The 27,370-nt window shown below is 41.6% G+C and overlaps 1 protein-coding gene across 1 annotated transcript; it reads left to right on the top strand.

Annotated features, from left to right (window-relative positions):
* The first annotated feature begins 7,300 nt into the window (after positions 1 to 7,300).
* Positions 7,301 to 26,842, top strand: nckap1l (NCK associated protein 1 like). The gene is made up of 31 exons (XM_084039180.1): positions 7,301 to 7,481; positions 8,731 to 8,841; positions 8,957 to 9,049; positions 9,607 to 9,663; positions 10,745 to 10,887; positions 11,497 to 11,587; positions 12,153 to 12,290; positions 12,895 to 12,943; positions 13,155 to 13,311; positions 14,040 to 14,096; positions 14,226 to 14,322; positions 14,575 to 14,684; positions 15,289 to 15,421; positions 15,546 to 15,627; positions 15,707 to 15,765; positions 15,843 to 15,988; positions 16,070 to 16,202; positions 16,968 to 17,087; positions 17,374 to 17,513; positions 18,216 to 18,347; positions 19,232 to 19,450; positions 19,668 to 19,798; positions 20,861 to 20,958; positions 22,015 to 22,108; positions 22,372 to 22,454; positions 22,987 to 23,067; positions 23,923 to 24,016; positions 24,127 to 24,243; positions 24,862 to 24,971; positions 25,552 to 25,641; positions 26,286 to 26,842. The coding sequence occupies exons 1-31, from the start codon at positions 7,392 to 7,394 to the stop codon at positions 26,400 to 26,402; spliced, it is 3,372 nt and encodes a 1,123-aa protein (XP_083895306.1). The 5' UTR covers positions 7,301 to 7,391; the 3' UTR covers positions 26,403 to 26,842.
* Positions 26,843 to 27,370: the final 528 nt, after the last annotated feature.

The following is a 27,370-nucleotide window of genomic DNA, read 5'->3' as shown; positions in this document are numbered from 1 at the left end:
AAACAATTACCTTGCAGCAGCCTCTTCAGCTGCCATCCTTGTGTGATGACAGCTCAATACACACCTGGCCTGAAATCCAGCTCGGTGGCTGACCTTCCGACTGTCGGGGGAGTGAGTCGCCATGGAAACGGATGGATACCCTTGTCAGTATTTCATAATCCACCGAACAGAAGACCAAATACTTGATTTAATTATTGTATGAGATTAGAGGAGGTATTTCCACCTGGACAGAGAAGGGGATGGGCAGTTCCCCCCACTCAGCTGTGATCACCTCGATCGTGTGGGTTGAAGTAATGACTTGGATCGCCTCTTTGTGAGATTATTTCACCGTATTTACAGTGGCACATTACAGGCAAGTAAGTGGCAGTAAATTACAGGGGGAGCTGAGAGATGATGAAGCAGCTCTCAATTAGGAGAGGGAGAGAGAGAGGGGGGGCGGCAACCAGAGGGAGCAGGGGAAAAAATCGAGGAGAGACTTTTCTGGGGGAGCAGAGCAGAGTTTGCAGCCATTCATGGGCGGTTGGATGTGAACACTGGGTGCTCTGTGTCTGTGGAGGTGATGTCCACTGAGAGATGCTATCTTTACCCCATTGATACAATGGCCTCATAGACAGCAGACAGTGGGCCAGGGCCACAGGTCTCCATGAGCCTCGCTGCGGAGCCACAGCTACTGCCAGGAAGAGTGCGCCACCTATTGGTGGTGACAGAGAGTGATAGTGAGGAGTTTTTGGGGGTACACTGAGCAGTGCCTTTGAGCAGCTGGTGGTGTGAATACAGTGGTTCCTTACTTAAGGCTGCTAATATTTGTTTTGTCAACTCATGAATAGTCTTACTTCTTAAAACTATTCCCCAAAAAAAGAAGGAAAGTTGCTCTTACAGTACACGAGGAGACAAGTAGACACCTTGTTTAAAAATATAAGGCTGGTGTCATCATTATATTTTTTCTACAGAACATTTTATTCTCTATATTTCTGAAAACGTATTTCTTTCTGGCTTTTCAAGATGGCGATGGCCAAAATACCAAACTCAAGGATTCAGAACTGTAGTCACAGACCAACTGGTGGTGATGTCCACTTCTTATACAATCTATGTGCAGCAGACTTATCCATTCAGGGGTCACAAGTCAGACATGTTGGAACCCAGAAATCATGACTGATTGGAAAGGTGACAAAATGTGTAGGTAAAGAAAAAAGTCATTAGGTTTCTATAAAAACCTCAATGAAAACTGACCCAGAAACACTTCCTTCTGTTTAAAGACCATCTTGCTGCCGTTTTTCAGAACACCGTACCCTTCAGCTTTTAGTATTTTTTGGTAGAAGTGAGCCTCGCTGCTGCAGCTCACAGTGCATTTGGATGCATGACTGCTCCAGCTATTTCCCTTTGGCACACCTTCCCTCTCCTCTCATGACGAGACATTCTGGCAGGCAGGAGGGGAAGATGAGAAGAGAGGCGGGGGCAGAATGGAACGTTTGGCGTCTCTCAAAATCCCTAAATGCCAGGTGTCAAAAACCTATAGGAAAGCACACACATATGCACTGAGAATGCTCCCTTTCTATATTCCATGTTCAGAGGATTTTTGTCAAGAAGGAAACTTCACATCAGTAGAGGAATTTCTCATTACCTCCTCGTTTTCACTTTTCCCTCCTCCAGGTCACCTAGTTTTCCCTCTTCCCACCCTCTCTCTCTTCTCGTTCCACTTTTCTCCTTTCTCGCCTTCCTGTGGCCCAATCATCTTTCACTCTTTATTTCTATCTCGTTCACTCCTCCTGTGAGCCTTTTGTGTCATACCAGATATCAGCTGATGTTGAGTTGCATGGCGTAAATCATAAACCTATATCGAAGGTACTTTAGCAACTGTTATAAGTCCTAAGTTTGTGGTCGGTGGATACAAAATATTTACTGATAATACTCCTGAAAAGCCACAAACGTTATGCAACTCTGTCGGAGTCTTTCAGGAATTAAGACCCATGCACTTTCTGCTCCAAATATCTGCCACAAAGCCTTTCTGCTTGAACCGCCACTGACTCAGAGTGTCGGTCAATTCAGTGGGAAAAGTAAAAAGAGAGAGAAAAAACTAAATATGTGCAAATGAAACCACCTGTTATTTAATTTGCGCTACCAGCTGAGCGGCTGGCAGACAGCTGACCTGTTTCCGACGCAATGCCAGACCATCTGTGAGCAATTTGCATTCTTTTCACTGAGGGTTTGACCACCTTGTTAATAGAATAAAATAAAATACATCAGCCTCAAAGACACTGGACGATAACAGTGCAGCCAAAGGCTTTGCACTTTGACTACGGGTTATAAAAGTGGACTTTTTTAGTGCTTTCCAAGCACTGTTGCTTTTTCCCAGAATTTGAGCTACTGCATTTATTAGGGTTTATTGTATACTTATGCATTTGGGCAGTCACAACATTATCTTTATGGTCACTAAACTGAGACAAAATAGGTAGAAAATAAGAAGAGGCGGGGACTATTCTGAGTGGGAGAAAGTGGTCCATTAATATAACTCTAATTTGTCTTTGAAAAGTGCAATGTGCAGTGAAAGGGACACACCCAGACTAAATGAGCCCTGACAGGCTCTTAGAGACGCCAGAGCAAAGCAGGGTACAGAGGGGGGGGGGGATGACTTTAATGAAATGGAAAACAAACCTTGAGAGAGAGAGAGAGATTTCACCCAGAGTAGTGCAGGGCCATATCAAGATTTCAACACATGTGTGTGTGTGCTGTCTTTGCTTTTCTTTTACAAGTGAATTATTCATGGAAATATTGTTTGGGTCTATAAATTAAATATTTTTATCAAGAGAAAAGGGCATAAAATGTGGTCTTCATTAGATGTGCTTAGGGCCCACATGACCAGCCAACACAGCGATCACATGACACTCCTGCTGTATTTTGGAGAGTTGATAGAATGACCATCTGCACAGCGGGGACCACTGAGCAATTCCACACATTTCACAGCTTCTGCTATATGAAAACGCTCCTTTTGTTGATTTATCAGTCCTGTGCTGTATAAATGAACATCTTTTCCACCATCATCTCTAATAACTTCCTCTCTGTGGGCGTTTTGACCAGACTTTACAGGTCACTTCCCCAGACAGACTCTGAGACAAACAGTCGGTAGCTGAACCCCCGACCAGGTGAGGAGATTACTGTCTAACTCCATCCTTCAGAAGGCACTGCCACCTCCCTCACCCCCCTCCCTCCTCCTGCCTTCATTTCAGTCCCCTGACCTGTATTCTGACCTCTAATGTCTCTCTGTCTGTGTGCCTGAGTCCGTCTGTCTCTCAGCTGTCTGTGTGTGAAGTCTTGCCAGTTTATTGAATTTACAAGTCTGTTAATGTCACTCTTGCATCCATTTACTGGAGCTACCCACTGGCATACCCTGTAGCGTGTGTGTGTGTGTGTGTGTGTGTGTGTGTGTGTGTGTGTGTGTGTGTGTGTGTGTGTGTGTGTGTGTGTGCGTGTGCGTGTATGTGTGTGTGTGTGTGAGAGAGAGAGAGAGAGAGAGAGAGAGAGAGTGAGTGCATGCATGCACACATGCCACGTTTCTCGTCATAATTCACCGACTGTATCCACCCGACCTCAGTTCACTTTGTAATTGTACTTGTAATGGGACAAAGTAGGAGGTCGATGCAGGTGTCCTGCAGGTTCACTCCTCCTTAGTTTGAGGAAACCAGCCTCAGGTCATTTAGGTCATTTCTCTCTCTCTCTCTCTCTCTCTCTCTCTCTCTCTCTCTCACTGTCTCTCTCCCTCTTCCAGCTGTAGGGTGGGTGGCTCTGACCGTCTCTCCATGTATGTTTCTCAGTTTGAGTCCCACCTCCTCTGGCGTTGGTAAGCTACTGCATTCCACTGTCAGTTTGACATGAAAACCTGAGGAGACAAAACTACTGACTCAACATGAACTAACTCCTGGCAGACAGTGACAACAGCAGCATACATCTCAAGTAAACAATAGTAACAAATAATTCATTTCTTTTGCATTTTAAGAGAATTTAAATTCTGTGCAGATTATACATCCTGTAGCATTGATACCAGCTAACAGGACCACGATGCTCCAATCATAAATACCCGTGTTGGTATTAATTATGACATGAACTACTGTCACAAGGTCACTTTTAATTGCTGATCATTGTGGAAACAAGTACATTTATTGAAGCGCTATACATACAGTAAGTACATTTTTGAGGTAGTTGAATTTGACTTTATTTTAATATTTATTATACTTTTTTAGGTAATAATTTAATTTACCTGACACCTATAGTCACTAGTTACTCTGCAGATTCAGATTTGACATTTGACATAAATGGCCAGTTTATAAAATATGATGCATTTCTCAAGATAAAGAGTATTATCTTTAATAAATTTCGCAAACGATATTGATGCATATTAAATGACGCATTACAAAGTTTGCCATTGCAATTTTTATTAGAAAGCTACTCTCATACAAAATAAATACTTTTAAACCGTTTAACTCCTTCCAGCTGTAGTCCCCTTGGTGACCATGAGTGCAACAGAAATGCAGCCAGAACACAGAAAAATGTGACTTTGAAAACGTCTGTTTTCCTTGTAATTTATAGAGCCGAGCAAATAAAGTGAGTCTGATTCTGAAGAGATCATCATCAGTCATGTTTATTTGGACTGCATGTGTCTCCGCTCATCACATACATTCCCTGCTGCCTGTAAGCAGTAAAAACATTAAGATTTAACATCTACGTTGCAGCTGCTTGCCAATGATGCTTAAGTCTTTTCATCAGGGTCGTATATCATCCCCACGGCCTTGTTTTCCTCTCTGTCTCTGCACCGTGTCCCGACGTGTCGGGGAAGAATGCCGTCTCTTTTAACTCGAGTATATGTTTAACAATTTTAGATGTGTAATTATTTGCTGTGCAGGATTTCAAAGCTGGGGGTCAAATTCACAATGATATTCTTTAAAGGGTAAATGCCACATCCTTTGATGAGTTAAAAGGCTAAAGGCTGGGGAAATGTTTTGCTAGTAGTAGGCTAGTAGCTCACTTTTGCCATGCTAAATTATGAAATTGATGAATTTGTATACTCACAAAGTATTGATTGTCTTGTAAGTAACATGTTCTCTTTCATAACTACTAGTGCAGGGATCAATCAGATGCCTGTGCGGAGGTGTGCCGATTGCTTTGCCCCTGGAAGTACTGCTTTCATGCTGCTGCTTGAGAAAATTATATTGGAATCATATTTCTGCTAAACTCTCTTCTATATTCATCAGAGCTCCGGCTTCCGGTCGTTTGATGATGGCCTTTTTCAGCTTTTTTAGCTGAAAACAACTGAACCAAAATCATAAAAAATGAGTTGAATGATATTTAACAGTCAAGCTGAAGGGAACTGCGGGGTACAAATATAAAAATATTGATCAAGCATGTAAATGAATTCAGTCTAAAGTGTTAAGCTAATCTAAACATATATTAAAATAGTTCTACGGATATGTTTACAGAAGGGTGACACTCATATGACAGCAGCCTTTGTTATACGTGTCTATATTATATTAGAGAGATCTATATGCTTTGCCAACTCTCTTCCCACATCTGGGCTGCAGCCGGAGCTGCGAGCACTTCCTCGAAGCCTTCCTCTAGCATTACCTCCTCCTGCAGCACGACTCAGAGACTGCAACAAATCTGCTCTCGTTGAGCCCTTTCCCTTTTCATTTTCTCTTAAATCTCTGAGTGGAACAACCAGCCAGACTCACCCATTATAAACATCATCGGTCACTTTGGTCATGACTCTTCCATAGATCCTTTTTAAAAAATGTTGTATTTAGGATGTGTACACTGAATCTCAGCTCCATTCTTATGCTCAAATCTGTATTTGTGATCATAAACCCGTTTCATACAACGATTTTGCACCTCTCTCTTTCATGATGCACCAGGTAAGAATCCACATTTTCCCCTTGGTTCCCAGAGTCTAAGAGTTTCATAATCTTTTTTACCCCCCATCCACCAGGCCCCATGCCCTGCACCCCTGTCTCCTCCCACATCCTCATCCTCCTGTCTGCTTTCCCAGACAGCCTTGTTAACATGTCGACCGCTCTCTGAGCTTCTGCCAGCAGGGAAATAATAAACAGATTAATTCTTCAACAGCAATGATCGTGGTTGAATTTAGTGACTCTCATTAAGAAAATTACTCTCTCTAAGATCTGCAGTACTCCAGGTGGCACTCTTCAGTTTACACTTTACTGAACCTGTTACTAAATTCCAAGAGCAGTTATTGGGGTCTTGCAGGGAAAACAGAAAACAACACTTGGCTGCTGAATAACTTGGGGCCTTTCTAGTTTACACGACAAAGTCTTTAGTCTCAGTCATTATGCTGAATGAGACTTCAGTAACCGCTTATGCACAAAAAACACTGATAAGAGACACGTTCTGATTATGTCATTTCATAGGAGCCAAACTACAGAGATCAAGTCTGAAGTCAGCGAGATTTACAAGCCTTTTAAACCCATGTGTGTGCCGAGAAAGCAAGCAAGACTACAACACAGGCTACGCGTCAAGATCCTGAAAAGATTTGAAGTCCTATGATTGCCTGAAGTTAAAACAAAGGCTGGTCAATCCTTTGTGAATGTGAACCTTGTATCTACTGTGATGTGTGGTCACATTATAGTCTATGGTTCACTGCATCTCATTCCTGTAAACAACAAGGTCTGCATTGGAATTGGAGTCCTAAGGATGAGTTATTGCACATTTATGAGCCAAATTCCCCTGGATAGATGAACATGTGACCACTATGGTACCTTTATACTCTTATAAGACAGACCACATACATGCATAATGTATGTGTAATATAACTGTCTGTCTGTCTGTCTGTCTGTCTGTCTGTCTGTCTGTCTGTCTGTCTGTCTGTCTGTCTGTCTGTCTGTCTGTCTGTCACATGCAGCACTTTGTTGCATAATTGTTCCCCCATTTATTTGAGAAACACAGCTTTAGTTAGTAAACAGTGACATCTTGTGGTGAAAGAGAGACCTTTTTTTAACAGGTCTGAAAATCCTCCATATTCCTGTTTGTTGTTGTTGTTGTTGTTGTTGTTGTTGTTGTTGTTGTTGTTGTTGTTGTTGTTGTTGTTGTTAATTGGCTAATTATTTTTACTCAAAGTAACATTCATCCCACTCTGCTTGAGTTCCACACATGATTTTTAGCTTTCTGCCATCACTTCTGTGCTCTTTAACAGAGCAAGAGGAAGTAACTCAAACTGTTCCCTCACAGCATGTGGGCGATTTTAACACTCATGGCTCCTCCCCAAAACCCCATGTGACCTAGTGTCAGGGTGAGGCTCCGGGTGCACTTGTTTCCGAGGGTTCGACTGCTACACGGGACCAGGAGGCCGAGGCTTGAACGGAGGGCGAGGTGCAGTGTTGCTGGGGGCGATGGACTACCAACAGAAACTGGCTGAAAAGCTCACCATCCTCATTGAGAGGGGGACTGGGGTGTTAATACGCATGAACTACATCAAAAAGGTGAGGGAGAACAGGAAGACGTATAAAGGCAAGCTGTGTGAAACAGAAATAAGGAACCCGACGTTCCTCTCATACGCTTACTGTACGCCTTGGTGTTTCTTTCCATTATGTTTTACCTGCGATTATTACACAATACAAAGATGTAGCTAAGAGTAAACATCAGTACACAGCTATTCACTGCTCTGGTATGAACTGAAAATGAATCATATTAATAATAATGACTGTATGGATAAAGACCGTTATCTGTAATGCACACAAGTATGACAGTCTTGTAAGGATGCGAACCACAAGTAAGAAACCTTTCTCAAAATCAAGAAACTTTCCCGGAGCTGTGAACTCAAAACTGCAGTAATTAAATAACATGAAACAGTTGTACACAACTGTGTGCTTTGTTGTACAGGCCAAATGCCAGCTGAACTTCTTTCTCCAAAGAGGAAGTGCAAACAGGAAGTCAGTCTGAGCTGTCAGTCACCCAGACCTTCAGCTCATGTTGCACTGAATACTGTGAAACTAACGCAGAACGTTAGACGCAAAGCGTAGCCGTGAAATACAATCAACAAGTCAGAGAATGTAATTCACTGATTTAAAGGTGACTCCCGAGAATGATTGGTTCATTATTATGACAATCCTTTCTGGACGTGACATGCGGGAAGTGACACAAATAGGTTTTGTTTGCACACGTGTTCCTTTCGTTACCCTTATTTAATCATGTGCTTTAAGATTGCATTCATCAGGAGGAGAAGTGGCAGAACGGTCTTATTTCGAGCCCAGTGAAGATGTGCTGATCGTTGCATTCTTCATTTCCATGCAGTTTTGCAGAGTTCACACTCGGGAAGCTGCTGCACACTCTTCTGCTGTCAGCCTGTTAAACGGCCCCACGGGAGCGGTTCAGTGTTCACTGTTCTGCTCAAGGTCACCTTCAGGGTGGCTGTCGAGGGAGGTGGGGAGAACATTATTACTCACTCTGCCCACAATCTTCACAAGATGCTCTGTGGATTCTTTTTTTTTTCACGACAATCTTGCTTTTCCAACCGGTGGCTGGATGCCAATCAAAATGAAAAAATAAATAAATAATAAAATTGATTTCCTCCTATCAAGAGAACCCACAGAGGATGGTGGCAGGGCATGGAAATTGGATTTTAACTGCCAAAACCTCCAGACTGAAATATGACAAATATCTCGCCGAGCATTGCAGTATAATGTAGAAACTGATGACATCCTCACATCTCCATCGTTTCCTCCGTGACAGACCTGTACGGACCCGAAGCTGCGGCCGGCCCTCCTGACAGATAAAGCCATGGAGCCCGCCGTCAAATACATCAACAAGAAGTTCCCCAACATTGACTTCAGAGGAAGCATTGTAAATATGACTGCAACACTTTCTACACAAGGACATGCTTGTACTCATTTTCCATGTTTTGTTTTGTTATGATGATGACATTTTTGACACAAAAGCTTTTTCTTTTTTTTTGCAGCAAAATCTGACCGGCATACAGCGTCAGAAATCAGAAGTGTTGGCAGCTACAACAAGTTACTACAACTCTTTCCTGGATGTCATAGAGTTCAGGGTGAGAATCTCGCTTTCTTTTTCTTTTTTTTTTACATAACATGACAAAGACAAGAAGAAACAACTGTCTATATTAACAATTAAAGAAAAATAATGAAAATTAAACATATATATTAGTCTTTCTTTCTTATGAAAACACAAATCTAATAATAGAGGACAATGATGGTTTGCTGTGTTTTCTCTCTGTTTTCTTCTGCTTTTTGGTTTCCAGAATACATTTACATATAGAGTGGTTTATTGTTATATGGGAAAACATTTACCCCCCCCCCCCCCCCCCCAAATATCAAGGACAGCTGGCTCACTGTTATTTGATGCAGTTAGCTACACCTCCTGTCATATTTACATATTTGAGGTCGCAGCCGGGCCAAGGCATCATCTGCATTCGTAAGATTGAGAATATCTCAATCATGATGTTATAGAAATATGCAAATGTGTAATTATTATTAGGCGACAGGAATCTGTGAAAAATGATATATGGGTATGAAATGATATATGTATTTAGGGAATCACTTTTTGCTGTCTGTTCTCTAATATAATCATCCTCCATTCTTCATTCAGGACCACGTTTATGAGTTGCTGAACACCATAGATGCCTGTCAGTGCTTCTTTGATATTGTAAGTATATATTTATATTAATTTCTAAGACACAGAAGCACAAAATCTGCTGATTCCCATCAAGCCTGTCACTCATTATCCTCTTTCCATTCATTCTGCTACAATGCTGTTTACTCCGTCTTGCTCCATAATGCAGGTTACACCTCTTTCCTTCCCTCCCACAGCCTCCTCCTGTTCAGTTTAGCAGTTCCTTTATAAAATCCTAATTAAAGTGACACCTCTTGCCTTGTGCATTATGTATATCCCACCGTGTATTTCAGCGATCTGTGTCTCCTGTGATCTGATCTACACAATGTGCGTTTTAAGCACCTCACAATGCTTTGATTTATTTGGGGATCGCAGGACCTTATTTTTTATGTTTTTTTAACCATGTGTTACATTAAATAGAAGTCTCTGTTGCATCAGATTCTTGCAGTCGAAACACGTTTTGCATTCACCTTTGACTCAAAAGGATATGTGATGTAATTACCTTTCAAACTGACAAATAATAATATAAACAACTCTATCATAATCGATCCAACCCTCTCTGCTTGAAGGGTCACTGTGGTCCGTTAATGAGAGTAGCAGCCGTGGTCATTCATTTGAATTCAGTCTCTTACAATGGATTATAATGGAGAGCTTTTTAGGTTGGGATTAAACATTAAAACAAGTCAATAATAAAATAAAGTTTAACATTTTGAATTTTTAAAAAATATATTAAAAAATAAAATAAAATAAAAATAAAAACAAGAATATCAAGGAATAGAAAATACAGTGCAGAGTAAGTAGTAAAAGATCTAAATGGTTCAGACTACTCTCTGGACTTAAACCTCTTCTGTCTGTATGCCTGGTTTGTTCCAAACTCTCAAATTAATGCTAACTTATAGGTAAATATAGTGTCTTCAACCATTGTTCTCTGTCCGTAAAGAAAAAAACATCCTTTTTTCAGCCTTGTGCAACATGTGTGTGTTTTATATGCAACTGAATTGTACAACTGTATATGTTGACAGTGCTTGAGATAATACTCATGTAGCTCTACTGCATCTAATACGTTCCAGTGGGACTAGTTTCAGTCACTGTCTACACTCCATTTTAATTTCAGGCAATTAACTTCGACTTCACCAAGAGCTACCTGGATCTGATCATCACCTACACATCTGTGATCATCGCTCTCTGTCGCATCGATGACAAGAAGGCACTGGTGGGCATGTTCAACTGTGCCCATGAGATGACCAATGGCAGCGGGTAAGAACACATGATGCTGCTCAGTGGAAGCGACGTGGAGCACAAAGTCATTTGATGGATGGATGAAAGTCTTCTGTAATGTTGCATTTGTCAACTGCAGATTCCTGTCAACGACAAACACTTAATTTAAGCTTCAATTAAAGCCATTCCAAGTTTCCACATCCATCCATATGACTCTCTGATCCCGTGAGTCATTAGATTCTTAATTGCCGCAGACATCAACAGCCCACGACTAACCTTTTCCTGAGTGCCAAGTGTTTTTTTCCTGACATTTTCAGTCAACCCACTTTGCATATTTATGTATACATTACAAAAGGCTTATCTGGATTTTGAGGCGTGAGCAGGGAACCGTCACACATCCTGCAGATTTGAATGTCACATTTGACTTTCATAACACACAGAGCCAGAGAGGGAACAGCCTCAGCTCTTCATCATCTCAGCCTAAGCTGTGGAAAACAATTTCATTGATGAAATTCAGCACTTTTATTATCAGTAAAATCTCTGTGGGGAATGCTGGACTGAAACAGTACAGGCAATGCCGCATCCTAATAATGTTATATAATCTTCTCCTCCGTCTTGATTGATTGCATACTGGAATGAATCCTGCAGAGACCCATCCTACCCGCGGCTTGGCCAGATGTTTCTGGAGTATGAGCATCCTTGGAAGAAGCTCACTGAGGAGTTTGGCCCTCACACAAAGGTAAGTGCGTCATGGTTCGCATACAAAACAGTGCAAAGCTACATACATAGGTTTATGATTTGCTTTAATTGAAACAACGATAGTGGCGCAGTAAAGTAAAGTAAACATTGGATTTAATGCACCCACCCAAACATTGCACCCTGAATATGATTGTTGAAGAGCCCATTCCAAAACCATTACTATTGATTTGTGGCGTTATTAGCTTCTGCAGTGATTTGTTCCCGTTCAGTCACAAGAGCATAATGGAGGTCGGGGGACTGATATTGGGTGATAAGGTCCGACTGCCTTTCAGAGCTCCAGTTCATCCCAAAGATATTTTCATGAGGTTGAGTCACAATCCTAGTAGTTGTATTATTGGTAGTATGTGGATATACAACTGCCTAAAGACTACAGTTGTGCTTTAACAATGACTGACGCACAATATAAGGGATGTGTTATCACTTTTATTGACTCCTGGCCGTAACACTGATGTGTGAGCCTCCAGCTGTTTTGTTTGTCCTCTATCTCGGTCTCTGTCCAGCTTCCTCACTCACTGATTCCTTTCCCTTCCCCGTCCCTCTCCCAGTCTGTGACGGCAGCGTTGCTGTCTCTGAGGACGGTCTACCCACGCAGGAACCTGCCAGCGGAGCAGTGGCGGGGCGCCCAGCTCCTCAGCCTGCTTAGTTCTCCAGGTGCCATGCTGGACCCGGCCTGCTGTGATACTGTGAGTCTGCCCTCCCTGCACCACTTCTCCTGTGTTTATCTCTGATGGAGGGATGGAGTGATCAGGCACAGAAATGATGCAGTTACATCATGTGTTGTCTGGAAGGTCAGATACGGTTAAGCTAACATTAGAAGCTCTGTGTCCTCCAAGCTGTCATTTATTTTATTGTCATTTGACCTCTCTGCTCCTCCCTGAACTTTTATTTCTACATATATATGGAGGTCAGTCCTCTGTCATCTTCACTGCTGTCTTGGCAAATGGCCTCTATGACTCCTGATGTAATCTTATGATCCCTGTTGCCTGTGGCCATATAAGAACCACTAGTCCGGCCAAGAAAGGGAGCTCCGGGGCAACAAGATATCATACATTGGAAAGCACAAACGGCCTTCATTTAAAGGCAATAGAGAATACTGATAGCTATGATCTAAATTGTAACCATATTTAGGGAGAGTGGTCAATATTTCAAGGAAGAACATTTGTATATTTTTTTCTTTTCAGGGTAGAACCAGAATAGTTATTTTACTTCATCATGCAGCCTTACTATATGTAAGGCTGTAGTGAATATGTCTGTATTGGTGGTTAATAAACCTGCTGTTTATCACAGATGGCATGTGAATACCTGTCTATGGAGGTGATGGAGCGCTGGATCATTAGTAAGTATTACTCATCCCGAATAATAACTTCCCATATCATTAAGATGTTTGCCCTGTTGTGGCTTGAGCACATTCCAGACACACTTACATCTCGTGTATATTCAAAAGAACAGTATTTATGGGCTAGTATTACCTTCAGCGGTAATAATAGTTATGATAGCATAATTAGCTGTGCAGCACACACAAATGTTGCTGACTGTGCTGCTTGCAGTCGGCTTCCTGTTGTGCCACAGCAGCCTGAACATGAACCAGGCCTCCCAGGAGCTGTGGAAGATGGCTCTGCGGAGCGGCCTCTACCTCGTCCTCACCAGAGACGAAGTGCTCAACATACACAAGGTCTCCGAGGACCTTTTCGACAGCATCAAAGGGTAAACGCGCTGCACTGCTACAGTATGAGATGTGGGTCAAGTCGATGAATACAAAGGCAGTGGGTGGAAGACGAGACACCCTCATATTTGAGACAGTCAACATAGGAGAACAGAATTTAAAATGCTTCATAAATACAATTCTCATATCACTCTGTGTATGAAAAAGTCCTGACTGCTTATTCATTCTGGATATAAAGAGGTGGACCGGGCCTTCATCAGCAGGCTTATTTTCCAAATACTTTCCAGATAAATAACAATTTAGCTTCAGTATATTGCTAAGCAAGTGAAGTAGATAATGTAAAATGACTCGATATTGTAAATGAGGTATAAATAAAGGTTAAATTAATGAATTACTCCATGCAAAATTCTAACAAGATAAGCTTAATAAGCAGCTGATACTAGACCAACTTAAAATAAACATTTCCTTCAATGATTCTTAATAAGGGTGAGGTGAGTGTCCCATATTTAAAGAAAAAGAGAACGGATTATAGACAAAATGTTAGACAGCTAGGAGGTTGAGTTGATATATTGTACTATAAACTAAACATTACTTCATAGTACAATACTTACTGATTACATTGTAAGCCTTATTTGTATGCAGAAGAAACACAAGTTAACACGTGCCAAGACAAAGATAATAAATATTCCCGTATCACTGGAATTAATATAGAACTGCTCTAAATTGGTGTTTCTTGTTAAAATTGTATCACATTTTTCTCTTTTATCAGATATAACAAGCGAGTTTCAGACATCAAGGAATGCCGTGAGCATGTTATACTCAACAGGTGAGACTGGTAGGAAAATGTAGCTAAGTTTCACCAATTTTTCTGTCATTAATGTTAATTGATGTGCATTTGATTCAAAATGAGCTTTGGGAACCAAATGTCCAAGTCTATTTCCTGTGTAATTACCAGTGGAGCTATGCACAGAGAGAGGAGGCACTATCTGAGAGGAGTGATGAAGGAATTATTTAACGTTCTGGAGGATGAACCTGGACTTCTGGGACCAAAGGTAGAAGCAATGAGCATCACAGCTTTGCTTGCTTATGCTACTCCTAGTTTTGCTACTACTAGTTATATATCCAAAAGGGAATTCTGGTCACATGACATATAAAAAAACAGCACTTAGCTTCTCTGGAGAATATTTGGAAAGGATGGGATTCTTTTGGATGACCCTGTGGGACGACTTTTACTGATCTTAGCTGAGACTCTTTCCTAACATTTCTTTTTCTTCTCTTTTCTGTGTGCCAACCAAATCCTCAAGGCCCTGTTTGTCTTCATGGCTCTGTCGTTCTCCCGTGACGAGGTCCTGTGGCTCGTCAGGCACTCTGAGAACACGCCAAAGACAAAGACGCCCGAGGACTACATTGACAAGTAGGTCTTAGGTGCGGAGGAAGTGAGCCCCTGTGGAGGTCACACTGTCATGTTAGTACAGATATGGCAGCTAGGAAAGTCTGCCCTGCTGCACCTTAAGATGTCTCACCACAGTGCAGCAGCTATGGAGACTTTTAGAAGTGCACGTGAAATGGCTTGTTTGCAATAGTAGATAGAAGTGTCTACATCATCTGAAAGCTGGGAACCTGAAGATTAAGTTGAAATCGGCTCTGCAGTGTGTCTATAAATATAAATAATAATTAAAAATGTTAATGTCTTAGGACATTATGATGGAAATATATGATGGCTATCCCCATGTTCACTTATGTAGTCTTAAGTTGCCACAACAGGTCGTTTTATACAGTAACTAAAATAATTGGTACCCAAAGAACCCTTTTTGATTCACATTGCTTGAGGGACCCCCTTGAAAACTGGAATAGGGATTTTCACCATACCAGTTTTCACTCGAAATTGATCCTATCTTTGGACTGTTATCTATGATTGGTATAAATGGATTCCTTATGTTTTCTAGTTTCCTCTAATAACATCACTCCAGAGATACCGTGGGTCTCAGAAGGCTGATTTGCTCTCTGTGTTTTTCCAGTCAGATGGCAGAGCTGCTTTTCCACATGGAGAAGTTAAGAGGACTGATGACAAAGCACACCCGTGTAGTTCAGCGCTACCACGTCCAGTACCTGTCCCAGTTTGATGCCTTGGTTCTCAATGACACCATACAGGTACCTGCAGATACAGATGCTGTACACAGTGTGAGGTGCAACATAAAAACCTCTGCTTTTATCAATGGATGCGTCCCCTTTTCTCCTTCTAAAGCATGACTCATCAACATTTTCTCCTCTGCAGAACATGTTTGTGTGTCCAGAAGAGGAGTCAGTCCTGATGACGTCGTTCGTCTCAACCCTCTCGGCTTTATCAATCAAACAAGGTAATCAATCACAGAAGACAATTCCAAACCCTCCATAAGACATTTCATTTGATTAATGATGGATTCAATTTCCTTGCAGTGGAAAACAAAGAGGAGTTTGATTTCAGGGCCCTTAGGCTGGACTGGTTGAGATTGCAGGTCGGTAGGTTTGTCCTCAAATATCGCCCAACATTCACATATCATTATAAAACTTGTATTTGTCTTCTTTTTTTCAGGCCTACACAAGTGTGAACAAGGCCCCTCTTCCAATAAAGGAATACCCCGACTTGGCGAAGGTGATGAACCTGATTCAGTTTCACACCAGGATGGTGGACAGCTTGGAAGAGCTTCTGCAGGAGACGTCCGAGGTGTCCATACTCGGGTCAGTCTCGTCTCTGCTGTTTCTCTACAAGGCCAAACACGTCGACGTTCTACATGTTTGTTCTCTTTGTTTGTTTCCCAGCTACTACCCTCGTGTCTTCGAGAAGATGTTCTGCCAGAGCGGCGAGGAGATGACCATGAAGCGTTACCTCATGGCCTTCCCGGGCGTCTGCTCTCACTTCGCCCAGTGTGGGGACCCTCTCTGTCCAGAAGAGGTCAGTGTTCAGTCACTGTCTTAACCAAGCTATTACGTAATCATCAGCTGAGACGCATTGAAGACACTGGTTACACTCAAAGTTTATTTCCAACACTTTCATCAGCTGCATCATGGAGGCAATTTCCTTTATAGCGATATAATAGGGAGTCAGACCTAGAATAGTTCCTCTTAGGAACTAGTGGAATCAAATGTAGTAAAATAGACCCTCTACTTGTGTGTGTTCAGGATTTCCTGTCCCTTACATACAGTGTGCACACTGCAATGAAAAACGTTATATAACCAATTGTATTAATTGTATCTCTATAACTGCATTAATTGTATCCCTATAACACCATACTTAGTATTCCTCTAACTGCTATAACCAACCAATATTTAGACTTTGCACTCTGGCTCTGTTTCCCGCCAGCCTTTTTCCGTGTGGTTCCTGGCTCCCAGGAGCACTATCAGAAAGCACAGATAATGTGGCGCTGGGAACTTTGCTGGGAACCTCACGGCCCTTAGTCACAACAGTCGCCCCAGGTGGATGGTGAACAGCAAGTTACCCCGTTTTGTCCTGCTTTGGTATGAAGAAGTCACTTGTTTCCCCAATGGTTCTTCCTCCGTCAGACTGCGTGCACTCTGTGAGACCATCGATCTTCTCTGTATACAGTCGTATAAAAACTCAAAGACAGTTCTTTGTTCGGTCTTCTTTATTTCAGTTTCGCTCCGGTGATGCAAAGAGTAAATTTATATCTCAAGACAACAGCTTTGTTTGTGTGTCTAGACGGAGGTGATGGAGAAGAGGAGCCTGCGCCTGTGTGTGACCTTCCTGGAGCAGATAGCCAAGCAGACCAGCAATGTTGTGTTAGACATATGTGCCGAGCAGTGCAACCTCAATGAGCAGGTGAAGTCCATTTTCAGGTTTAAATAAAAAAATGTAATGATAAGACGGGTTAAAATATCTGGAGTTGATTAATGGGACATTGTTTCTGTGATCCCTGAAGGAAAATGTGTTGAAAGTGTTACTTTGCTTCCAACATGAACGCAAACCTCCCTTGTTTGTCTATTGAGTGTGTTACCCAATATTTGCTCGGCTGAATTCTTCCTCCCACTGTCTCTCTCTCCCTCCCCTCCTCCTCCTTTTTCTCTCCTCCTCTGCATCCATCTCTTTCCACTCGATAACCCCTCAGCTGCAGCCCAAGCACTGTGCCGAGGCCATCAGCGCAGCTCGCCACAGAAAGCAAAAGAAGCCGCTGCCAAAGAAGGGAGAGGTCCAGAAAGAGAAACCAGGCGCTGAGAGCCTGAGGAAAGACCGGAGCATTGTTACCAAGTCAGCTTTTCTTTACGTTTCCCCCACTTCACTCTCTCATCAATCTGATCCCACAGTATAATAAATTGGCAGACATTTAAGAAAAGTGAGTGTAATCAATACGTGATTTCTGGAGGATTATGAGCAGCACTTGTTCCGGATAAAGTGCAGTTAAATAAACATTTGACGGTGTACGACTCTGCCAAGCTTGGAAGTAGGTTAATGCAGTTCACGTTAGCCTGAAATATTTTAATATCTGCAGACATTTCCAAATGATTTCCTTCACCGCGTGACGCATTTCGTTCCCCAAGTTATCAGGAAGACGGGATTAAAATGCTCTCGCATACAAGGAAACTTTATTACCCTTAAAGTTGGATCAGTCAGGGTTGACGGGTACCGAATCAAGCTATTAAAAAAAAAAAAAAACGCTTCTACTGGCAGCACATTTTATGTTGGCGTTTTACTTGTTTTGATCCCATTCTGTGTGCAGCCACAGTTTGAAAGCTCACTAATTAAGTCTGAAGTGATGTAATTCTGTCTCTCTCCCTCTTATCAGTTTTCCTCCCCTGCTGCCTTAGTTTGGAAATGTTTTACAATTCTCTAATGTGTTTATGACCTTATTTGTCTGAGAAAAGCACATCCATACAACGGTCATTGTCAAAATATTTGTCCTAAAGACCTCCATCCTCCCTTCTCTCTCTCTCTCTGTCCCACTTCTCCCAGTATGGACAAGATGCATCTGATGCTGACAGAGCTCTGCTCCTGCTACAGCTTCTGCACTGACTTTATTGTCTTCAACCACATCGTCGTCCCCACAGAGTTCCTCCTTTCCCACCTGGAGACACGTCTCTCTGAGTATGCTGGGTCGGGGAGGAGGGCATTATTATCTCTGTCTGAAAATTCTTCCCCTATCTCACGTGCAGCAGAAGCATTTGCATTTTTCAGCAGCTCCATAAATAATTACTGTCAAAAATATGTTAAGAGCTGACATGAGCGCCTGCTTTCATTGTGACAGAAACAGGTTGTAATTGTTTCCACTGCCGGTGCGTTAATGTGCACCTCAGTGTACTGGCATCATGCCCTCACGTCACTGTTTATCCTGCTGACTCTACCCAAACTCATTGCTAGTATTATATAGTCCAGTAGACTGAACTCCATGCTGAACACGGGCTGTACAAATGTAAAGTTCTGATGTGATCGAACACTAGAAAAAATCAAAAGCTGTATTTTCTCCAAATTGTTACTCAAAGATTACATTTTTTTGTCCTTCTGACAATTCGAGAATCATTTGGACCATTGAAAAATCGGAGAAAAGATCCACCTTGTCACTCGCTAGCTCTGTGTCATTTCATCACTAAATGTTATTTAGATTAGGGATTGGTACCAGGGCAACCTGGTGTTTCTGTGTATATGCTCTGCTTAGTCTCCCTGTCTTAGCCGATGATTATCTCCCCTGTCACCCTAAAATTAGCGCCCCTTGAGTAGCAGCACCCTCACCACGATTGGTCCTCCGATGGCCAAAATAGTAAATACAGTCTAGTCAGGGAGAGAATGAATGGCCCTGTCTAAAAAATAAATACAATTGCAGGAAAGCCCTGCAGCGGTGACTGTGCTGGCCTAATGAGAGTATAGTACCATGCCAGCATGGCTCGTTTAACCCATTTTAAGATCCCATCTGTCCGCCCTCGGTCCCCCCCCGGCCTGCTCTTCAGTGACGTTGGTTCAACATGTTTCTCCAGGATCATCGTGAGAATGGTCAATTACAACCAGACCACCGAGGAGATCGCCCGTCCCTCGGACCTCCTGGCGGGGTTAAGAGCCTACACGGCCAGCCTGCACAGCGTCTCCAGCTACATCAACGTGGACGTCACCCGTCTGGTGAAGAACGTCCTGCTGCAGCAAACGCAGCCGCTGGACTCCCGCGGAGCACAGACCATCACAACCCTCTACACAAACTGGTGTGTGAAATACATTCATATACATATCTCCTCTATGCTGCATGCAGGTGTCTATTTAAAATGCATAAGTAGCACATACAGTACAAGGACATCCTCTTGTATTCTCTCTCTCTGCCCTCTCATCCCTTTTCTTTGTCTCTCTGCCGCTCACTTTCTTTAACTCACACATCTGTTGAGTTAGTGAGGAATTTTTTTGTTTGTTTTTTCTGCACCTCAGGTTCCTGGAGAGTCTCTTGCGTCAGGCCAGCAACTCCCTCATCGTTCACTGTCCCACAATGCACTGCTTCATCAACCAGGTTACTGACAACGAACCAAGTTTCAGTGCAGAGGAGTTTTCAGATATATCAGGTCGGGCCCCAGAGCTTCATTTCATCTGTAGCATGAATCAATAAGATGAGCCTTATGGTGTGTATATATATATATATATATATATATATATATATATATATATATATATATATATATATCCATGTTGTACAATACATTCATGTGGCTTATGAAGTTGACAATGACAAAAGTTTCCAACAAGAACACCTTGCTGTTTTTTTAAAAACATATTTTCTTCAATGAAAATGTTTTTGCACGACAAGAACGAAAAAGCAAAAAGACAGATTTTTTTCACATTCCTTTTCACTTTATAAAGACACATGCTTTTACACTTGACAGAATCAAAAAGTCCCCCTGTATTCCGACAGATCCAAGACATGACTCACTATTTAAAAAAAAAAAAATATGGAGCTGTTGTTTACTACTGACACCGCGTGCAGAGGGAGCCTCATTGCTCCAGAGGATGTGGAACTTGTTAATGTGGTGACGTGCTGTGTTATTCTTCATGCTGCATGTCTAATGTTCAGTATTGCATGTATCATGTCATCGTAGCGGTGGACTTCCGGTTGTACGAAGGCTACATTCACTCCGCCACAACCTTTGGCTCATGCAAACATAATAGAGATGCGTACATAAGGCATGCACTATTGCACTCATAGGGTACCTTGGAGACCACCGCACTTCAATAGACACCCCCCACACACAATGTCATCATCATTGTCTATATTTACTCCGTAGCGAGGTATCTGCGTGCCTCTCACTGACTCACTCGCCGATCCATTAACCACCTCCAATTTTAACCACACTCATCCTTTTCCATCCATATTCAGGCAGAGATGTTGAGCTGGGGGAAAGGTCTAACAGCTGCAGTTGTCTCTCTCCCCCTCACTGATTCTACTACGCTCACAAATCGAATTTAATCTTTTTTTATTTTCGTCACCGGTATTAGACTCACCACACTGGAAGCAAACAATAGGTCTCCACCTGAGTCTGTATCTGTCTTGTAAACGCAACAGTTTTGGAAGTCTGTTGATGCCTCGTCTCCCTCCGATGATGAATTATTAATGTCCCCCCTTTGAACAGAGCTACAGGCCCTGGCGGAGCTAATTGGTCCTTACGGCCTGAAGTTTCTGAGTGAGAACCTGATGTGGCACATCACCTCTCAAGTCACTGAGCTGAAGGTAAAGTACGATGCAACGGGCTTGTCTCAAGGTTGAGTGGCCGACTGAATTACCCGCGTGACTTTGACGAGTATTGCTTGTCTGTAGAGGGGAGGCTGCTGTCACAATACAAAGGCAGAGAGCAGTGAAAAGAAGACGATTTATGATTAGTTTACCCTCCAGAAGAAATGCCATTGACCCTGCATAATACCTCAAATATGCGAAAAAAGCCTACTGCATTCTGCTTTTGTATAATATTGAACTTCTACAAGAGAAAATGACGTCTAACAAAAACCTGTTCCTTTCAGCTTTTATGTCCATTTAACTAAATACATTTAATGTATCCATACTTATTAGGGATTCAGTGGATTTTTTTGTCTTACTATGTTTCTGTCTGTCCATCTGCTTGATATTTACAATGAAATAATACATTCATTTGCAATTCAGTAACTTTGAATATGTCATTTAAAAGTATGTTAACAACACCAAATCAGATGAATTACCGTAGATTCAAAAGAGAAGATCCACTAGAGCCATTAACCTAGTTAGGTTTACAGTTTAACTGTTTCTCACAGTTCGATTTAGCTACTTATTTAGTAATGTGGAATAAAAAAACGGAATTATAAAAATGTAAAATCATCGGAATGGGTTTCATAAACAACAGCGAGAGAAAATCGCTTATAAATATTTTTTTTTCTTAATCTGTCATGTTACACATGCATATTTAAAAACTATTATTTTGTTCATGTATTCATATAATAATAGTAAATAATCTGTCAGATGAACTCAGTTATGATCAGTCAAAGCACAGTAGATAAACATAAACCTTACATTCCAGTGAATTATAACCTAATAAATAACAACATACACAATTCCCCATTTTGCAGTAAAACTGTGCATCTGGGAGTTTTTCTATCTCCTCCAAAGCTATCTTTATCTTGTCAACGCCTGCTACTTCGCTGTGTCAGTCTTGACGCTTTGACCCACATGATTGAAGTGAGGAGCTTTGAACTGACGGCTATGACCTCTTTCCAACGCAACGTTTATCGGCTATCTCACCTCCTTCTCGCCTGTTAGAAACTGGTGATTGAGAACATGGACATCCTGGTGCAGATGAGGAACAACTTCGATAACCCCGAGGAGATGGCCAATCTTAAGAAGAGGCTGACAGGTGAGAAGTGGAGAGAGGAAGGTGAGGGGAGATAAGAAGAGGAGGTGGGGGAGTTGAAAAGGAAAGGGAGGAAAAAATAGTGTCACACGAAGCAGAAGCCCATCATTTTTATATTAACTGACATACATATACATACCGTTGGCTCCTTTGCACCAACAAGCAATAATTATAGTGTGTGAGAATGCGGATGAAGGCAGAGCCTGAAACATCTCGGTGCAAAGGTAATCATGTGATCAAAAGATTCGTTTCATCTGCACTTCTAGGTGGAGAGAACGTGCTGAAGAGGATGACTATCATTGGGGTGATCCTGACCTTCAGACAGATGACACAGGAGGGTCTGAAAGATGTAATGTCCTTTACAAGTTTATGAATACATTCAATATAATAGTCAATATAATCAATTCTTAGATGGAAGTCTCTTAGAAAATCATTCTTGACCTTGGGAATAGTGGTTTGACAATGTCTTTGTTTTAAAGTCTCAAGGTTCACAGCTTTCTGCTGGATCTCACAGTCTTCATCACTAGTCGGTGTTTTCTCAGTTATTCAAGTTATATGATATATATAAACAAGTTTCATACCTAGGTCGTGTACCGAGAAATGAGCAAACTTGGTGATGTTTGAATCTCCGGGGAAAAAATGTGTTAAAGGAAATAACAGGTTATTGCCCAATCTACTTTATTGCTAATGGGACATATTAATGTTCTGTAGTGGCCCTTTTTTATCTTATCAATATTTAAAAATAAATGGTTTATCAATATAAATAAGAAAAAAATTACATTAAGCTGGAATATAACTGCTATCAACTGCTTGCTATATAGGTTTCTCCTTCATCATATATGATCTCTGTAACATTGTGTCATATAAACCCTGTAATGCAGGTCCTGGATAAGCATTGTCCGTACCTGATCAGACCCCTGGAGTGCCTGAGAGACGTCATCACTCCTGAAACTGACATCAAGGTAAAACGCAAGCTTGTATACCACTTAATAACAGCATCCATATTTACGAGATCCCACGGAGGATTTGAAGAGCAGTATTCAGGGTTTCACTGTGCATGAATCATCCCGTCACAGTTTATCAACACTATGTTAACAGGGCCAATGTATTGTGGGAAAATATACATAGATGGCATATCATTGTATTTACATTCAGCCAAACATATTTACATTTGAGGCTTTGGGGAATTGACTGATTTCCATCAGAGGTTAACAATGCAGAATATATATATATGCTGTAGCACCGTTGACAGCAGTGGATCTCAGAGTTGCAGAGGAGTGTTTCTTCTCTTCTCTAGTACCAACCAAATAAAATTCCTAATCTCCCTCTGGAACTATCTGTGTGACTGTGACTCATGAACTCCCGCCTCCCACTTTACTTACGTCTGGCCTCTGATTGAGGCATGACAGCCCTGCCACAGCCGGGGCCAGGATAACCCCAAAGACGTCAGCAGCCCCCTCATGCCTCCGTGAGACAGACTCTGATCGCCGCTGCAGCTCTGCAGTCTAAACCACATCAGTGGAAACATTCTGCCCAGACAGGCCAAACCATGCATGCAACCAGAAATAGGGCCAGATCAAAACCTGCGTGTCATCACAAAGGCACCCGCCGCTGATTTTGTGTCACTGCATACACAGTGTGTCACTTTTGTGGCTGCTACATACAAAATGCGATGCACACCATTAGCACACTGGCTGTGCTTTTGTGGCGTTTATCAGCAATAACATGCAACAAAACGATTCAAATGTAAATGGTGCATTAAATTGAATTTGCTCCATAAACTTCTTTTCACTTTTCAATGCTTTATGCGCTTGCAGGTGACTCTTAGCTTTTATGAGCTGACTTCGGCGGCAGGGTTCAAATGCGATATCGATCCCGCCCTCGTCGCAGCTATCAGGAACATGCAGACAGGTAAGCATAAAACTATGTAGTGCCACTTCTGTAGGCAGCTTGATCTAATTGGTAAGTCATCAGGAGAATAAAGTGTTCTTTCAATCGGGTTTTCTATGAAAAACCTTCAGATAACACGTCGGTTGACGAGGAGTACAAGCGGACGTGTTTGCTGCTGGTCTACATCGCCGTGTCCCTGCAGAGCCTGGCCCTGGACCCCAACTCGTTCTACAGCAAAGTGCATGGAGGTGTGTATCAATTCATTCGTTTTCAGCTTCTACAAACCGCATGCCAGACCTTAACCAAAATATCGCAATTTCTCAGATCCATTAGGCCTACTTCCCGGCTGCTGATATAAGAAAGGTGCTCCACCCTCAGACATTAGGGCTTAATAGCATCTCTGTGCATCATACTTTCCAGTCGGTCTGACGTGGTCCGAGGCAAAGTGTGCTGGTTAATGAGAAACACGTTTCTGTTCAGGGGGACTTTTGCTTACAGATAAGTCCAGCTGACGTGCATCGATACAGTTACTCTTGGCCCTGCTGACCCCTAAGCACTTGGCTCCCAGCCTGGACTGCAACATTAAGAGCAGCAAATAGCTGAGATTTCTATCAAAGAGCGGAGTAGCATTTGTCTCAGATTATTTTCTTTTGTCTCTATTTTCCATTGGCATGTTTGAAATAGATTTAGCCTGTGAGCCGGAGGAAGTACGCTCAGTATACTTCCTCCTAAGTGTTACGGATCATCGGGCAAACTTCTCTAATTGTCGGGCCATGAAAACATTCCCCCTGTGGCCAAGCTTACCGCACATGCTACTCTGTTCTCTCCGTTTGTCACCGTTGAATTTTGTGTGTGTATCTTCTCAGGCCACAACAACAATATCCACTGTTTAGCTACGGCCATCAACCAGCTGGCTGCCGCCATGCTCACCGTTCAGAACAAGAACATAGAGCAGCACCTCAAAGACTTTCTCCTGGTGAGTGGCAAACATTTCAATACATTTATTACTATTACATTATTTCTTTTTTTTTTCTTTTTTTTTATCAAAGGGCTTCAAAACCCAACAAGTTGATACAATGTTCCCTAGTGGTCACAGGTAGCCCCTCCATGGTGAACCTTGGTAAGAAAATAAAAATGTTCCTGCACAAAATTGTGTTTTATGTTTAGACTTTTCTCAAATTTTTGATGATTTTTGCATGTTTTTTTTGTTGTTGTTTTTTATACGTCAGGGTCAGTCCATTTAATGTATTCACTGCTATCGGCACGAGGATTTCAAGAAATATAACAGAAAGTGTGTCTGAATCGAATCCCCCTACTCAACTTTTAAGGTCGAAGACAAAAAAATAGTTTTGCAGAAAACGCAGGTGCCATAAATGTGACAGGGTGACGGATTAATGGTTTCTTTTGCACACGTCTTTGGCAAAAGCTCCGTTTAAGAGTTTTCTCAAGACACTGCCAACCTTTGCCCCAGTTGAGGTTGAGTCCAACCGTGTACAAATGTTCCAGTTGTTTGATCTGCCTCTTTTTTTTTTTTTTTACTTGGTGCCTTTCCACAGCTGGCCTCATCAACTTTGCTTCAGTTGGGACAAAGTGTGGAAAAAATGGAGAGCAAAAACCGGGAGTCCATCTACCTGCTCCTACACATGGTAGGCAATGCTTCTCATGTATTTTCACATTTACAATGAGACTTAAATGGGTTCATAAATTGAACAATGGTGAAGCCTATGATCCTTTATTAGCTGAGATTTTTCTTTTCAAAATAATCCATCACCAAGTGTCTTCTATAATGGAATTATTCCTTATCTTTCAAGTATTAACAAATGAATGATTAACACTAAAGCCATGACGCACATTGTATAAACCCTATATAGTCAGTATGCGTTTTTTAAAGTGGAAGTTAAATATCAAATGAATAGAGAGGGTTTTTCATATTAAGAATACAGACATTTCTGAAGTACACTTGAGTGCAGAGTAGATTAATCAACAGCTTTATCAAATCTCCAGCATACATCATTGCAAATGTATTTATAATAGAAAACTGGTGTTAAAATAATGAGCCACCCTGTTGCTCTCGAATCTTTCATTATGATGAATTTGCACACTGTATTTTGAGTCCTACTATCTTAAATACTGACTAGCACACAAACACAATGTTTGCTAAAAACTACAGTACAGTACTATTTAAGGAAATAACTCGTAGGCAACGACACATTAGTGACTTAAAGATGGGGCAGAAGTGAATGGGCAGATTTTTTTTTTTTATACTTTCAATATTGATTCTCTCACTCAGATTGTGGAGGAGTCTCCGTTCTTGAGCCAAGACATGCTGGAGAGCTGCTTCCCGTATGTTCTGCTGCGAAACGCCTACAGAGAGGTCTTCAGGTCTTCAATCATCACTCTGGGCTGAAGACTTTGTCAAATACTTGTAATGTAACCTTTGTTGATCCAAGATGCTATTTTAATGTACATGCATGTTATGTTTTCATGTCTGCACATTCCCACCAGGTTAACCGTGGCCTCAATCTCTGTTTGTTGGTCATTCTTCCTGTGAGTCAGCGCTCTCTTTGTACCCACAATAACTCTTTTGACAAACTCTTGTTGACAGTATTATAGTGTAGAATTACGACTGTTGTAGAAGGCGATTACTCAAATCACTTTGAATGATTAAAACTCAATGTTCCGTAAGGTCCCTATTATTTAACACATCAGAAAATTTAAATAAAATAAATGTGTTTTCTTTTTATTAAACCACGTTACTAAATATTTCAAATAGCTTTTTGTATTAATAGTTGGTGTTTAACATTATTTCTTACACATTTTATATGAATAAAGATGATAATATGCTAATTGTGTTCCTTGTGTTTCCAGTCCATCCTCCACCTCAACTGCCCTCTTGGATGAGATGAATTTATCATGTGCAATTTAAATGATGCACTCTAGTTTTGCAGAACCAAAAGTGCTTGTTGCTAATTTTAGATGCCCCTTTAGAGATTTTATTTTGAAACCAGTCTCTCGTTTCTTCATTTTTCTTCTTTCTCCTCCCTCCATCTACTCTGCAGTTGTATCTGCTTGGTTGCCACTGATGTTCATATCTGTTTGAACACAGTTTGTGTGTGTGTCTGTGTGTGTGTGTGTGTCCACGCTTTCAAGAGGTACTAATGGATCTCTCCACTTTTTAAAGAATTAAAACTAGCATGTAAAAAAAAAAAGATCACTGCTTTGCAGTCATACACCTCCTTGTTGAAGCTTACATCCAAAATGTCATCACTACTCACATGACTTTTTTCTGACTGAACATTTGTGTGAAATTGTCATAAATTTGACCACCAAATTGCAAGTGGATGTTTTTGCCAAATTTGATGAAAATCCCTCAAA

This window comes from Eutrigla gurnardus, assembly GCF_963514095.1.
Source record: "Eutrigla gurnardus genome assembly, chromosome: 2".
Taxonomy (NCBI): domain Eukaryota; kingdom Metazoa; phylum Chordata; class Actinopteri; order Perciformes; family Triglidae; genus Eutrigla; species Eutrigla gurnardus.
The sequence above is the reverse complement of the archived record's forward strand: the minus strand, read 5'-3'. Positions and strand labels throughout refer to the sequence as shown.